The 15325-nt window shown below is 52.4% G+C and overlaps 5 protein-coding genes across 5 annotated transcripts; 2 read left to right on the top strand and 3 right to left on the bottom strand.

Moving 5' to 3' along the window:
• Positions 1-565: 565 nt before the first annotated feature.
• J7T55_004341 (uncharacterized protein) lies at positions 566-1451 on the top strand (the record flags this gene model as incomplete). Its single annotated transcript, XM_053131983.1, has 2 exons — positions 566-672; positions 764-1451. 2 exons carry the CDS (start codon positions 566-568, stop codon positions 1449-1451), a joined length of 795 nt encoding a protein of 264 aa, XP_052989954.1.
• Positions 1452-4463: 3012 nt separating this feature from the next.
• J7T55_004340 (major facilitator superfamily transporter) lies at positions 4464-6576 on the top strand (the record flags this gene model as incomplete). The annotated part of the gene is made up of 6 exons (XM_053131982.1): positions 4464-4652; positions 4720-4741; positions 4815-4871; positions 4957-5438; positions 5503-5665; positions 5726-6576. The coding sequence occupies 6 exons, from the start codon at positions 4464-4466 to the stop codon at positions 6574-6576; spliced, it is 1764 nt and encodes a 587-aa protein (XP_052989953.1).
• A 687-nt stretch (positions 6577-7263) lies between these two features.
• J7T55_004339 (uncharacterized protein) lies at positions 7264-9689 on the bottom strand (the record flags this gene model as incomplete). Its single annotated transcript, XM_053131981.1, has 8 exons — positions 7264-7880; positions 7963-8255; positions 8331-8390; positions 8538-8689; positions 8804-8923; positions 9162-9230; positions 9492-9555; positions 9685-9689. The coding sequence occupies 8 exons, from the start codon at positions 9687-9689 to the stop codon at positions 7264-7266; spliced, it is 1380 nt and encodes a 459-aa protein (XP_052989952.1).
• A 751-nt stretch (positions 9690-10440) lies between these two features.
• On the bottom strand, positions 10441-11450 carry J7T55_004338 (uncharacterized protein; the record flags this gene model as incomplete). The annotated part of the gene is made up of 3 exons (XM_053131980.1): positions 10441-10611; positions 10676-11135; positions 11203-11450. The coding sequence occupies 3 exons, from the start codon at positions 11448-11450 to the stop codon at positions 10441-10443; spliced, it is 879 nt and encodes a 292-aa protein (XP_052989951.1).
• A 931-nt stretch (positions 11451-12381) lies between these two features.
• J7T55_004337 (uncharacterized protein) lies at positions 12382-14029 on the bottom strand (the record flags this gene model as incomplete). The annotated part of the gene is made up of 5 exons (XM_053131979.1): positions 12382-12483; positions 12541-12610; positions 12690-12789; positions 12836-13657; positions 13831-14029. The coding sequence occupies 5 exons, from the start codon at positions 14027-14029 to the stop codon at positions 12382-12384; spliced, it is 1293 nt and encodes a 430-aa protein (XP_052989950.1).
• Between the last annotated feature and the right edge of the window lie 1296 nt (positions 14030-15325).

Genomic DNA, 15325 nt, shown 5'->3' with positions numbered 1-15325 from the left:
ATACAAACTGTTGGTATGATACCAAATCTCAAAATGGTCGTACGTTCAACGCATTGCTGCGAGTTTAGCCCCCAAGCCTAGACTCCTAGACTCGCTCGCTCGGTGCTAGACAGGCGACTGTGGTACGGTACCATTGCCTGAGCAGGCATTGGGCAGAGCCTGCCGCATGCGTCGCAAGGTGCCACTCTGGACTCGATCCATCCATTCACTCATTCCATCTCGCCGCCCTACTGCCATCACCAACCTCGTCAGCCCGCCTCCTAGAAAGGTTCGCCTCCTCAACCCATCTTCAACCCCGGACAACGTCCACTTCTTGGGGCTCCTTTCCATTTCATTTCGTCATTCGCCGTACCTAGAACGTCGAGTCTCTATTCGCAGTATTCGTACAATCATTTGCGCCCGTTGTCTTCTCCATTTACAAGGGGCGTCGTGACACATTTCCCTTTCTGACCAACCCTTCCCGAGCCGGCCGAACCATTTCCGGGGGACGGCCATCACCATCATCGTTCAATATCAACACCACCATCATCGTCAGGCATTGACCATCACATCATACAGCAGCGCCATGGCTACCAAGGCTGCCCGGACGCGCTTAACGCGCGAGTACAAGACAATGCAGAAAGAGCCCACACCTTACATCGTCGCCCACCCTTGCGAGTCCAATGTATTAGAGTATGTTCTCCTCTCCTTCTCGTGCACTCCTGGCGTCGCCACCCTTGGATCTGACCTTGCCATGAATTTGACTAACCACATCCTCAACCAGATGGCACTACATCATCACCGGTCCTCCCGACACACCGTACCACAACGGCCAGTACTGGGGCACCCTCATTTTCCCGCCTGATTACCCCTTCAAGCCACCAGCAATCCGCATGCACACACCGTCAGGACGTTTCGCACCCTCCACCCGACTCTGCCTCACCATCTCCGACTTCCACCCGCGCTCTTTCAACCCTGCCTGGAGCGTGAGCACCATCCTGGTTGGCCTGCTGTCGTTTATGACGTCAAACGATGTCACGACTGGCTCCATCACAGCCTCCACCGAGGAGCGCAGACTTCTGGCCGCCCGAACGCGCTGGTGGAACTCGACCGGAGGCGGGACCTACGAGAGCGGCAAGGCCGCGCAGAAGGGAAACATCAAAGTGGGCGACGGTGGCAAGAAGTTCCGCGAGGAATGGCCTGAGGAGGATGCTGCCAACTGGGAATGGATGAAGGAGAACAAGATCGATGTAGCCACTGGTCAGAGCCTCAACGCCGCGGGAGCGCCTTGTGGACCGCCACTCGTTGGCTCCATGGCAACCAGTGGCAGCCAGGTGCAAGGAGTCGTGGACGCTGTTGTGCAGCAGAGAGAGGCGGGCAGGGGCTGGATGGCCGACCACAAGCTCTTGATGGCTGGTGGTGCCATTTTCATCTACGTTCTGATTGCTCGCCTGCTTGGTCAAGGGATATAATGGGTTGACAGACGGCCGGACGGCCTGTCTGCTCGCGTCAAGAGACACAGCATGTTTGGAGGGGGATCGGCCTTTCACATTTCTTTTCCTCGTTTTAGCACTGGCGTTCGGTTTGCACATGTCATTCATGTGTGTATAGACATAACGCCGGGGCCACACATGACTAGCTTAGGGAAGCTCATGACTGCTCTGCGCTTGCCATCGGGCGTACACTGCAGAAGTCACTACACCCATCGATTCCAGGCATTTCCGGCGATGTATCGAATGGATTGTACTTGGCGACTCGGCAATTCCTGTTCCCCATGTCCCTTTCTATGATGGTACCGACCGACCAACTGCGGTTTCGATACCATTTGTCAGCCCACGGGCGCGTCATCGCCGTGGAAAACAGGCTGCGCGACCACAAGCATGCGCAGTGTTCAGAATTATTGTTTCTTCCGGATTCACGGGGAATAGCCGTGGCCCGTACGAAGGAATTCTGTATCGGCCCTTCCCTCCACTTTCCGCGGAGTGTTTTGCTTCCTGCACACGAGGGCATGGCGTTGAGTTTATGCTTGTTGCTCACGGGTCGACACATCTGGGAGATCGTCTGATTCTGCGACGGCATGGAACTGGGACTCCTTGCCTGCTCGGCGCTGTTCCTTCAAGGCATCCGATACGGGGCGGGAACCTTTGTGGTCGATCTCCAGTTATCTTTGGGGGTGTTGTTATCAAGGATCTTACATAGTTTTGTTGATCTGTGCCGTTTCGCATTTTCTTGCCGCGCGGGAACCGTGTTCGGTAGGTACAGTGTCATGTATAGAAGTTTTCGGGGAGATAGGCATTGGAGGTGAGATCCTGAGGCCTACATACAACATTGTGTGTTTCCCGTAAGGGCCTAGAAGCCTGTCTTGCATACATGTACGTAGCATACATTAACAATCAATCGCTTCTCAGATGTTATGCCGTCTCTGCCAACCTTGTTCTGCAGGTAGACTGCCAGGCAGACTGCCAACCATCCTGCCCAGTTAAGGAGATGATCATTGATCTCAATTTACGGTTGCCCAGAACACAAGTCGTACGCAGGATGTTCCAAGTATCCTTGTTCTTAGTCGTGTGTGAGCGACTTCGTCTGCTGTTAGAAGGGGGAAAAAGTGAGGCCGTCGATCTGAACACGGCGAAGTGGAGCCGTTGCTACACTTACCGTCGTGAAGAAGCTCCTGTCATGCCCCAAAGTCAAATCAGTGTTACTGAAGCTTTTATGGTCCCATGTTTGCCGTCATCAAACGGCCAAGAGGCCAACTAGTCTAGCGGGTGACAGATGGACATGATGGTAATTCATGGGCTGGGGGAACTATTTCACATACTACTCGTCCAGGGGCATGATATCAAGTGATGCTAAGAGGTTGCTGAATACGTGTAGAGGCAGAGCATCTAGCCCAAGTAGCTTGTGTTCTGTACGTGTACTGCGTAGGGCTAGAGGCATCGGGTTGGATCCCGAAGTGGACTTCCACGTTGCATTTTGGATCTAGACAGGCAGGATCCTTGCTTCAGGTTGCCTCCGGTCCAGGGGTTTGTCTCATGGCCTCAACATGCATTCTGCTTGGGCCAAACCTGAAGCAACAGCAACAACTTTCCCCTCACATTCGCTGTCAATTTCCAGAGAAATTCTATCTCAACTGCCGGTCTGATAATCAATAGCCTCAGCTTTCAGCACCTCTCCACTGTCACAGGTGTGTGCTGATGATGATATATCCACGTCTTTATCGATAGCTTTCATGCACACGATAAATGACTGGGCGGAGTCCACGTGCGCGCCACGCCATCTGCCGCTTCATCGACCCTATTGGTGTTGCCAACCCTTTTCGAGACATGGGCTCGGGGAAGCAGACGTAAGCTACCGGCCGAGCAAGGTGCTAATCGAGTGGCGGTCCTTCAGATGGATGGTGGGACGCCTTTTCAGCCTCCGGGACTCAATGCACTTTTGACAGCAACAACCTTGACGCGCCCGCAGCTCCTGAGACTGCCGCCCGCCGCACTGACTGCGGCTCTTCCGTACCCAAATTCCTCAGCCGTACGGGCTTAATTGTCGCCAATGAGAAGCTGGCCTGTATTGTTCTTGCAGAGACCCCAAGCCACCAGATCTGCACAGGCTGTTGGCGATCCCGGTGGCTCGAAACCGTGGGCACGCCCACGCCAGTCGTCGATGTATCTGCCCACATTCCGCTGTGGAGGACGAGACGGTAACCGTCTGGTGTTTTGTTGGTTATGACAAAACTTCGCGCAGCAGATGCCAATCATCGACTGACGTCGTTGCATGTCGCTTTCTGGAAACCTCACTGTCTGTCCCTGCCTACGACTGACCGGGATCAGGAGTCATGGCTGCTCTGGACGGAGACCAAGACCCGTCTTGGATCGTCCAAAGTCAAAGTTCATCGGCAGCCTGAGCGCAGCAAATGTGATTTGCGTACATCACTAATCGTTCAGACGAGAGCCCGTTATTTCCTTGGACTCGGCTGTTAACCCTGCATCTAGCCATCCGGCTGAGTGTCCTTGGTGTTACTGAAGTCTATTCAGTGGGCTCCTTGTCTGCAACGAAGTATCGTGGAGCCCCCTGACAGGGCACCATACCTGGGCCCTGGTACAACCCCAAGAACTGCGCCCGGACGTCAAAGTCGAGACCTTCCCGTACTGGCCTTAGAGGCTGGGCAAAGTTCTATTTGGGCACCCAAACCTTGTATCTCACCGGTCAGGGGACAGAACCTCAAACTGTTCTGCATGATGTCCATCGGCTTTCTCTCGAAACACTCCCTTCTGGCACTGCTGCCAAATCATAAACCTGCTTCTCATATATGCACTTCTTAGATCTTGCATTGTTTGGGAACTGGCTATGGTGGTGTCAATTCTACAATTCATTGATATACTCGCCTTCTAGAGCGGCTTGCCCACGAGCTCCCGCCTAGCTCTCGTTTCTCTCATGGCCCGGCGCCCGACATAACAAAAAAAAAAAACATATCAACAAAGCCAGCAAAAATGGCGGCCCGTATGAGCTGGCCCCTTCAGAGGGTTGACAACAACACATTCGTTCAGATGGATTCATACCCGGAGGATAAGAAGGAACCCGATGTCGAGGTGATGTCGATTCAAAGTGGTGGCGACTCAACGCAGGTCGTGGGTAGCGCGGACATGTTCGATGAGAATGGGAACTTGAGGTTGATTCCGGTGCGTTCATCCTCCACTGCACATTAGCTGGGTAAGGAAGCCACTTGGCTGACTCTCAACCGTTCAGATGCCCTCATCAGATCCCAAAGGTAAGCTTCCTCAGTACCTCCTCAGTACCTACTTAGACCATATGCCACAGCAGATCGACTGACGACACCTTAGATCCCTTGAATCTGCCTAACTGGAGAAAATGGACTGCCATTGGAACCCTATGCTTCTGTGAGTAGCTTCAGCGCATCTCACTGTCGTGTTGTGTGCCTAGACACTCCATTGCGGCGTCTGACTCGTTTTGGGATAAAAATAGTCGGATCCCTGGCCCTCTCTGCCGAGGTCATCATCGGTTCATTGATCCCCATATTTCTCCTCGAATACGCCGGCCTCGACCCCACGACGATCCGGAACATCGACTTTGTTGCCGCGTCCGGAGGCAAGGGCACGCAGCTCAACCCCCTGGCCGTCATCCCTCAGGGCGTGAAGCCGCCCAGCCTGGAGGAAGTATCTATGCTGGCCACCATTCCGCTGCTCACTAACGGTATCGCGAGCTACCTTTTGGTCCCCCTCTCGATTGCTGTCGGTCGCCGTCCTGTCCTTCTTTTGACGGCTGTGCTCGCCTGGGCTGGTGGGCTGTGGGCAGGACTTTCGACGTCGCTGGAGTCCCACCTCGCCGCGAGGGCGGTTATGGGATTGGGTGCTGGTGCGGTCGAGGCGTTGATTCCGCTCATTGTGCAGGATATCGTCTTCATCCATCAGCGGAGTAAGGCGCAGTCTGCAATTGTGGCCAGTCAGGTAAGAATATACTTTAACTTCTACGATATGAGATGAAGGCTAGCAACTGACGACTGCGACACAGGGCTTCATTATTGTCGGACTCGGCATCGCTGCACCATACATCTCTGCTAATTATGACTGGCGATATTTGTACTACGCTACTTCCGGCGCTGGTATCGTCGCCTGGCTACTCCTGATTGCACTTCTCCCGGAGACACGGTGGACACGGACTAAGGAGGCGCTTGGTATGTTTCTGAACCTACTTCACATTTGCCCTTCATCTTACTGATGACACTTGAAAACAGGCGGCAAGTCCGAGGAGAAGTTGGGACCTGGAGAAGTCCGTCCTCAGCTCGACTACGCTAGGTTTGGCCCACGCACGCTTTGGACAAACATTGGCATGTTCAACTTCGGCTTCGAATGGAAAAACGCCGGCAAGTCGATGCTGGACACCCTGCGGACGACGTTCTTCCCGGCCGTCATCTGGGGTGTCTTGGCGAACAGCGTCTTCCTGGTCACCAATCAGGCAGCCCAACAGCTCGGCTCATTCGCCCTGCTCGCGCAGGGCTGGGAGTTCCAGTGGACCGGGCTAGCGGTCATCCCCTTCGTCCTCGCCACCGGCATGGTCTTTGTCATCGTCGGCCCCGTGGCTGACAAGGTTTCCACGAAGATCGCCAAGCGGCGCAACGGCGTCCGCGAGGCCGAGTTTGGCCTCGCCAACACCATCATCCCGTTTATCTCGGGCATCGCAGGATGCTTTGTCTTTGGCTACGCGGGCGAGTCCACGGTGCACTGGTCCGTGCTGCTCGTCGGCTCGTTCTTGATTGTATTCGGCTTCCTGTGCCTCATGGTCACCATCAACGTGTTCATCGTCGAGTCATACCCTCAGTGGGCCGGACCCGTGCTCGTCAACGTCAGCTCGCTCAAGATCATCATCGCTTTCTTCTTCGCCAGCTTGGCGACTACCTGGGTGGCGCAAAAGGGTCTCTTAGCGACGTTCGTCATTTATGCTGAGACGATGATCGTCATCTCGATGTTCATCCCGGTGCTTTGGTTCACGGGCAAGAAGCTCAGGGTGTGGACATCTGGAAGGGTCAGATCTAAGCCGAATCAGAGGACGAGGAGCTTTGGTGCACAGTCAAGGTTCTCTCAGTGAAGTGGAGAGCTGGTGCGTTAGCGAAGAGACAATATTTGTGATAGCAAGCGCGGTGCAGGCAGGACCAGTGGGCTGGCCGCCCGCCTTTGATAGACTTGTTCGGACAACGACAGGAGCGCGAGGTTACTTGGCGGCTTCGCCTGTAGGCGGCGATTGAGAAATTGGCACGGCGAGGAAGTTCGTCTTGAATCTGAAGGGGCACAGAGAGGTACACCAGGCAGCGCATACCGCCAGGTGCAGGTCGTACGACCCAATGAACTCCCAGTCATTACCAACCCCGTGGGTGAGAGCCACTATTGGCGGGACGAATATGAACGATAGAGACGAACGTGACAGGCGTTTTCAACTTTGGGAACAGAGGTTTGCAAGAGCGATTCACGGCTCGAAGTCTTGCACGCGAGTACCAGTTACCTGATGGGATTCAATATGGTGCGCGACGCATGGAAACATTGTGCTGAGATATAATAATGTATGAGAAGGGATTCATCTAGAATCTAAGACAACCAAAAACGGTCTCTCAGGCCATTCGCTCCTCACTTGTCCACAAATTCCTCTGGGAGCTGAAACTCTACCAAGTTTGACAAGACTTTCTGCCTCTCCGCATCTTCTTGAGCAGTCTTGTCTGACATGATAATGAAAAATTGTCCGCCGGGATTCCAATCGCCTCCATTCAACGGGCTGGTTCCTTCATTCCAAATCAGGATACAATGGCCATGATCTTCCGTCTTCCCCGACGTTGTCTGGTCCGGAATTGGGGGGTATCAGCCCCAAGAGGGAGGCGTCCCTTGACAAACTGGCACTGTCGTAAAAGGCCATGTCACTATCTCCATCGCCTTGAAGATAGCTATGCCGGCCGTGCTCGTAATCGGAGGCGAAGTGATTGTCGTTTGCGACGTACCCTGAGCTTGACACGGTAAAATAAGTGGCGCTCCCCCCATCAGGCCTAGTATAAGACGCAGACCATTCCATCATGGGATCGAAAGGGGGCCGGACTCCGGACGAATCACCAGTTGTATCCCCGCTGTTGCTCGGCATGGATACATAACCAGAGTCTGCGTCCCTGGGTCTGTCGGCGCCGCTTACTGCAGCATTGTTTCTGGCCTTCAATGCGGCAGTGTTCCTTGACACGTTGCTGCTGGTAGGAGGTCGTCGATGCTGGCTGGGGGCGCCTGGATCGACGCGCCCGAAACCCTCTAGGAAACCTTCACCGTGGCCGATCGATTGTTCATTATGATAAGATGTATTTCGAGTTTCTAACTCGTAAGTCATCTCGGGCGGGACTGCAGGGAAAGCCGTTGTCGCATCTGGATAATAATTCATTAGTACACAGCACAAGTAGTAATCAATGATTGGTAGGTCATCAGCTGGGCATCGGGTTGGACCAACGGTATGTTTCCGGCAGAGGTTTCCCGCAAGCCCCGTATAGAGCCTCCAACTTGGTCCCGACGTCTTTCATTGACCTTATCTTTTCGAACTGTCGTTGCTGTCTCCCATTCAGAAGCTCGATTCTGCCTTCGTCAGGCTCTTCAGGGAGTTGTGCACCTCGGAGCTTGTCCTCGCAGCTTCTCCAGTGCTGCTCCTTCTTCTGCTTGACGTCTTTGCGAGACAATGAGGTGCTCCACTTATGAATGCAATACCCGCAGCGATAGAATCGTGTATGTTTCCGCCACATGTGCTCACTGTAGGACTATCGTCAGCTAGAAACTAGGGGAGACACCGCACCCTCACGAGAAAGGACATTTGATTGTACGCACAAGAGGAATCTCGGCTCCTTGAAACCTTCAATTGTCTTGCATGCTTCGACATTCATGTATCTTTCGGGATCAGATTTAGCAAAGGGGCATGCGAGACCACGGGTCCCGACGTCAGCCCTGCTGTACTGATCCGACGCCACATTCTGACCGCCGGACATTGACACAACTTAGTAAGATCGAGTCGGCGAGGAGAACACTGTCTCAAACTGGGCGAGGTATCCTCTGATCCGACTCTGGCGATCGGTCTGTGGCCCCACAGCGAGTGCGAAGGGCTCGCTGCTGCCGGGCGTGTTCAGGAACTTCTGGATTTGGAAGGTCGGGGGGCGGCTTTGGTTTGCGTTGATGGAGGTAGGAGTCTGCTGCAAAACCAGTCAGTGATGTCTCCTTGACTCCTTTGCATGATTCTGAGACTCATGAAAAGTGGACGGTGCGATGCCAGCATGGCTGGATGGAAGGGTGGCTCGCATGCTCACCTTGGAGGATGGGTGATTTCCGTTGGAGATGAACATCCAGACAATCTTGAGCAGTTCTCCAAGTTGACTTGAAAATGCTATCGCGGAGCTCGCAGGCGTGATGAAAATCGCTGTGTGAAGCTGCTCGCTGTTGTTGGAACGAAGACATCTGGGCGAGAGAGGAGGGGAACGGCAAGTCCTAAAGTTGTGAAGGGTAAAAGTAGAACCCCCTTCCAAGGCGCTGCGATCGCAGCTTCTATACCGCCTCCTCCTCGACCCCGGGCACTGCCAGCGCATATAGTCTACGTTTTTACAGGACAGTCAGTCTATACCCATTTGAGATGGAGATTCTGCCACCTCCTGCAGGTTGGCTGCTTACAAGCCCCGTGTTCCGGAGCAGACCAGTTGCGGGGCTACTGATGCACGTCGTCTGTGGCTGATATGGAGGCTGAAGATCGAATTGACCCCGACACGGCAAGGAGTAAAGCCCGTGGTGGAGGTAGCCGGGAATAAGACTCAAGCGTGAAATTGGAAATATTTGGAGAGTAAAGAAGAATCGTTCTGATCATTGCGTTATGATCGCTATCTATAAACCTATTGAAAGGTTGCACGGCAGGGCAGGGGCACCGACCGCCATCACCACCGTTGATTTTGGACCGAGCTAGTTGACAATATGCGATTGACTGTTCTCGGGGGGCTGCTAGCTCACTAGAGCGCTGATGAGCACGATGACGGCTGCGCTGTCGCTCTGCCGTAGCAGATCCCAGTGGAGACTTCGAGAAGCGAAGTGAAGACGATTGCCTGTTTGCTGCAATTCAATTTATTGATCGCACTTCGAAATTCTTTAGTTACCACGAGAGCGCTGAAAACACTACACTATAGAGGGTCATGGGCTGACACACCTCATTGGCTTGGTGTCAGCGACTAATTATTCGTTGAAACTGGATACAATAATGACTATTGCATGGGTCTGGCTGACGGGGGGAGAATATAAAGTCAGCCAAAGTAACATGGAATGTAAAGGCGACAATCAGGGGCTGTAATGGAAACCAACCATTTCGCACAGGAACACGGATGAAATCGTAGGGCATTTGGCAGACCCTTGTATCTAGACAATTGCAATCCGTGAGTGCTTGCCCGCCAATCGTTCTGCAAACACCCAATACGTCGCTGCGAGGCGCTCACTATTCTTACGGGATTCCGCGTGAAGAAAAAGACAGCGGCTTGCTTCCGAAGGCCAATATGCTTGTTCTCGTCTTTGCGAACTCCATATTCCAGCTATGATTTCTAAACAAGACTTTGGTACTAGCAGTTCCACCAAACAATAATGTGGATGCAGTAGGTACTGATCCAATGTCTATGGAAGGCGCTGATATGAGCGGTCATGGTAGCAGTATATGAGTCAAAGTAATCTTCATGTCTCCAGAATGCTAGAAAGTAAAGTATACACCTGGAAGTTTTGCTTGAATTGGAAAACAAAAAAGTAATAATATAGTACAGTGAGAATATAATCCTTGGCGAGACGAGGCTGCTTGTGTCTTTCCATCATGGCCATACTGAGCTTTGTCTTTGTCGGTCCACTCAGCATTGAGTAGGGCCAAACAAAGTGACAGTCTGGCCCAAGGGGAAAAATGTGGCCCGAGTAGGTAGCAGTGTTCCTACGAAGACTTCTGCCATCCTCGGTGGCGAGACAGCTCGTACCACCAGTTTCGGAGCATCCAGCCATCGAAATCGGTAATTTTTGCCACAAAGCCCTTGCTCATGATGAAATCGTCACCACGAGTGCTTGGAGTCCAGTCATAGAAGTCATCGAGGCCGAAAGAGTGGCCCTGAAAAAAGTAATTAGCCTCGGAAGTCTATAGGTTGAGCCGTCTTCTTTGGAAACACTCTTACCTGTTCGTGCAGGATGTACAGCAAGCTGTCACCACCGTTGATGCCCTCCATGAAAAGCTCCGTCGCGACTCGCTGGCCCCAGTCGCCTCCAGAACCGCCATCATGGCCTGGTGTGAGCCATATTGACTGGTCGTAATGCCGATCAGCACCCGAAGCGCAGCCGCTGTAATCTCCATCTTTGTGGAAGAATCGGCCGCACGACTCGGCGCACTGCGGGATCCCCTCAGAGTCGACGTCTGTGTAGATGTCGAGGCCGTCGGTCGAACCCTGCAGGAGGCTTTTGTCCTTCACAGCCCAGCCAACCACCTTCACGGTGATATTGTTGAATGGGAAGTTGTCCCAGCTGTAGACCCACTTGAACCATTGCTGGTACGCAGTGTTGACCTCGTTGGCGATTTGCTCTCGCTGGGATTCCGGAACTGCCTCGTCTGAGTCCCATCTAACACAGTAGTTGATCACGCTTGAGGTAGTGTTAGCAAGAAGGACTGATAATTTAGACGAATAGAATGGTATAAGACCACGCTTACCCTTTTGTGGCCATGATCTGATCCCAACCGTAATTCTTGAAACCGTATAAATCGCCATCATTGTAGGTCTTCTCACAATGATCCCAGACTTCCTTAAGAGGTTTCGCCAGGTCTGACGGCGGATTCCACCCCGACTGGTCAGACTGCCTGCTGTTGAGGCGTCGTTCTTTTTCTTGCTGGTACGATGGTGGGACTGCCAGACACAGGCTTGCCAAGGAGGACACTAAGGCAATATTAACCGGATGCATGATGAAGGTATGATAGTTTGTAGCAAAGTTCCGAGCAGAGAAAAAAAGGACAAGAAACTACTCGGAAGACAAGTTGTGTAGACCAGCTGATAGAAAACAATGAAGGGGAAAGACTTTTGTTGGATGCGGTCTGATTGGCAGCTATTTATGTTGAAAACGTATAGCCCATGATTTCATCACGCGAAGCCATACATTGTTGACGGACGAGGCTGTATCCGCTGCCAAGTGATTTGTTTTCAGCGTTTAGATGGAAACTCTGCTTGGCGTGGTTGAACCGATGTTTCGTTTTCTACAGTGTCGTTCAAACGAGATTTGGCCGGAAGCCCCCTTGCCTGCACGTCGACTGACATGCTAGTCATACAACAGCTGGTTGTCAACTGAAGCCCCTGTGCCTAAAGAGCAGACAGGTCTACTTCTTTTTCAAATCCATAATTACTTAGTCACAGGGGTGGTGGCGGAGTTATTGACGGACCCATGGAACTTCTAAGGTGTTTTTTCAAAGTCTTGGTAGTGGGGATTTACGATTAAAGCAGTCCTTTCAATTTAAGCATTCGGAATGGAACAGAACTAAGTGGGTAAATCCGGGGAAAGATTCATAGGGAAGTCGGCAAGTCTCCGGCCTCTTCCTAAAACCTTATTAGGTACTAAGAGGTACCACCACAATTACTGACCAGCTCCAGGTCACTGAATATTCCTACGAACATGATGGAGCTGTGAAATAGGTGCAATACCTAGGTTCCATAACCGCCGGCTTGTGAGTAAGAAAGCTCAGATATGCCCAGGACATATTTGGTATGTATTGTCAGTGTCAAGTTGAACATCTCATAAAAACGTCGAAGTCGTATAACGAGAAATGTTATGCATCTTTGTACCCATGGTCACTTTCTCCAAGAATCCACCTTTTGCTTTTGCAACTTTTGTCCACTACTTCCTACTCGGCCTTGCCTTCCTCGTTCACCTGATTCAGGCAAGCTGCGGCGTTCACGATTTCCCCCTCAGTGGGCAGGTTGACAATCATGAGGTACAGAATATCCTCAAGGTATGGTCAGATGCTGGGCTCAATAAGAGGTGTAGAGCTAGATCTACAGACTACAAGAGCTTCTTCATTGTTCTCAATGGGTTGCTCAATGGAAGGGACCCAATCCTCCGGAGCCGGGGAGCTACATCAGCAGTTGAAATACGGGGCAGCTTGAAAACCAGTCCCTGCGTAGTTTTGTCTCCACGAGCCCTTCCTTTGACCTTCGGCTTATGAAGCGCTGTGATGCTTCGCTGCCGCCAATACCACTGCCACCAACCCGCAGACCAACGTCACCAGCAGTGCTCTTGACGTGCATCATGCCTTCGCGGCTGGCCGCAGCAGTCGCACGCATGGCCTCAGGGCTCACCTCGGCCGTCGTATGCTTCCCGCCCGTCACCAGTGCCACGAAAGTCAACGCTGCTGGCCGGGTGATTAGGGTCAGCGAACTTGGACTGGAACTCGGGTGTTGGCGCAAGCATGGCCATCTGGGAATCCGGGTGCTGTCCAGACCACCTTGCTACAGCACGTCTGCCCTGGTAGTCGCTGATGAAGTGGCCCGTACGCTTGACGCTTGATCCGGCAGATTTGCCACCTAACTTGACTTGCCAAACAGCTGGGACAACGTACACGGCAGTGGTTTGCCTGAACGCTGGAAGGCACCCTGTTTCGGCGCGTTGCACTATTTCTTTATCCCCTATCATCTTGCTTCCTGCTCCACAAGCCGACTTTGTCTTCTTTTGCTGGTCGTAATCCCCTGTGCTTCCCATGTCTTCGCCCTGTGTAGGCCGCTTGTGCCCAGGACTAACTGGACTTCGCGGCTCTGGAGACCTGGTAGTAGCTTCAAGCTCAGGGAAAGCAAGTGGTGCAAGTTCCGGAAGCTTGAACACTGTGCCGGCAGAAGGCAGTTGGACCATCGACTTCCTTCGTTTAACGTCAGCTGGCGCATTGCTCGGCGGCTCTTTGCTTGCAGATGTGGTGCTCATGTCGATGTCAATGATCCCGCTTGCGTCTTGCTCTGAACCGACCGTCTTTGGCTTCCACGTGATGACCAGTGCGATTAGGCCCTTCGGCTTGAAGAGTTCCTGCTTCATTTTCCCCAGAAATGCATTGCTCTTGCTGTGGCTGACAATCTTCGCAGTAATCTGGGTGGCCATCAGAGCAGAGGCAGTTACTAGTAGATGCATCGGCTCTGGGAAAGCGGTCCCGCGAGAGGAGTTAGGTCAATGGCACTGATCCACGGACTCGGTTCGACGGCTTTGTTCAGTTGATCAATAAAATCCATGAAGCTGTGATGTTCTGTGCTGCAAGACGCAAAGAAAAGTATGTTACTCACAGGCTAGTTGGCACCCCAGCCACCCAAACCGCGTCCCAGCGCTTGGAGAGCGACACGCTCTGCGTTGTGGCGGTAGACCGCCCGCAAGACGGCCTCTTCACAGCGCGCAAGCGCAGCGCGTGCAGCGGCACAAGCGATTCTGGCGTTGGTGACCTCGTCACCGGCAGCAAACAACCTATCTTGGGCCCCTCGGATGGCCTGGCGGAGGGAAGGGCCGCGACCGGACATTTGCGATGCGATGCGATGCGATGTGATGCGATGCGATGTGATGTGATGCGATGTGATGCTATGCTGTGCTGTGCTGTGCTGTACTGTTGGTGTTTTGTTGAGAACAAGAAAGGCACAGGAGATGACACAGTAGGATATTTTAAGGGCCCTCTGTTTGTCTACTTCAACATGCAGAAGGTCCATTGCAAGTAACCTTCTCACAGATCCTGTCTGTATTGATCAGAGGCGGGCAGTTGCGATGTGGATAATACGAATTCATCCTCTAAAAGTCGTTCGCAGCTGACGCGTTGTATTACTTGTTGACTATAGTTCAGAAGCCGCAACCGAGATCATCAAGAGCTTACCAAACATAACTAGCAAAGTTGTCGAGCCAACTCGGTCATTTCGATATTGGCTAGTATATGCAATCCAACTTCCTCGTGGTTAGGCTATAGATGATCAGAGAAGTGCCAGGATTGGAGCTCTTTCAAATTTGGGCTCTATAACCACCTTCTGTCACGCCTCCCGAGAGGCAAGACAGCTGTGTAAGTTCAATTCGAGCGGCCTCGGGAAGTCTCTTACGGTCAGCTCACTGCGAAAGGCGTTTAAAATTAGAGACGTACTAGTGCCTGAAGTGCTCGAGTGAAAGACCATAGGCAAGTCCGAATATACCTTTCTATCCGGGGTTTGTTACTGTCTGACAATGCATCGATCCGTTTCTACCACGTAACTTCCACCTGAGCAATTAATCCGTCACAGCCGCCTAGGGTATCTTCGATCATTCAACTGAGAGGATGTCTAATGTACGTCCTTGTATTTACTCCCCAGTAGTAGCTGTGGACGTGATGTGATCTTCATTCATGCCAGATGGAAAGGGCATACCACGGTCCAGAGGTAACCATTTGCTCAATCCTACTGCTACCAGCAACATTTGCTCGACCCATAACTCTCAGCCTCGCAAAGCCAATTTTCTGCATCGGCAGCCTGCATGTGGGACGTTCGGGTCTGGGACACCTATCGGAGACCGCTGGTTTGCGAATCGAGAGTCGAAGGGGTCTCGTCCGTTATCCCGGGGGTAGTCTTATACACCTATACAGGACAGCCGACAAGAAGTGTGATAATAGATGCGCAATCACCAGCCCTGAATTTTCTAACAATTACCAATGGTGGGTGTTCTAGTATGCAGCTAAGCTTCGTAGCAAAATTTAGCTTGGAACGATTTGCCTGCAGAAGCGAGCTAGATTAATTGTACGAGAACCTTTATACCTAGTACTTATTGAAGTTGGTATAAATATGGCCAGTTCCCTTTCATTTCGC

Source organism: Diaporthe amygdali (genome assembly GCF_026229845.1).
Source record: "Diaporthe amygdali strain CAA958 chromosome Unknown NODE_29_length_634662_cov_65_424859, whole genome shotgun sequence".
NCBI classification, from domain to species: Eukaryota; Fungi; Ascomycota; class Sordariomycetes; order Diaporthales; family Diaporthaceae; genus Diaporthe; species Diaporthe amygdali.
The sequence above is the reverse complement of the archived record's forward strand: the minus strand, read 5'-3'. Positions and strand labels throughout refer to the sequence as shown.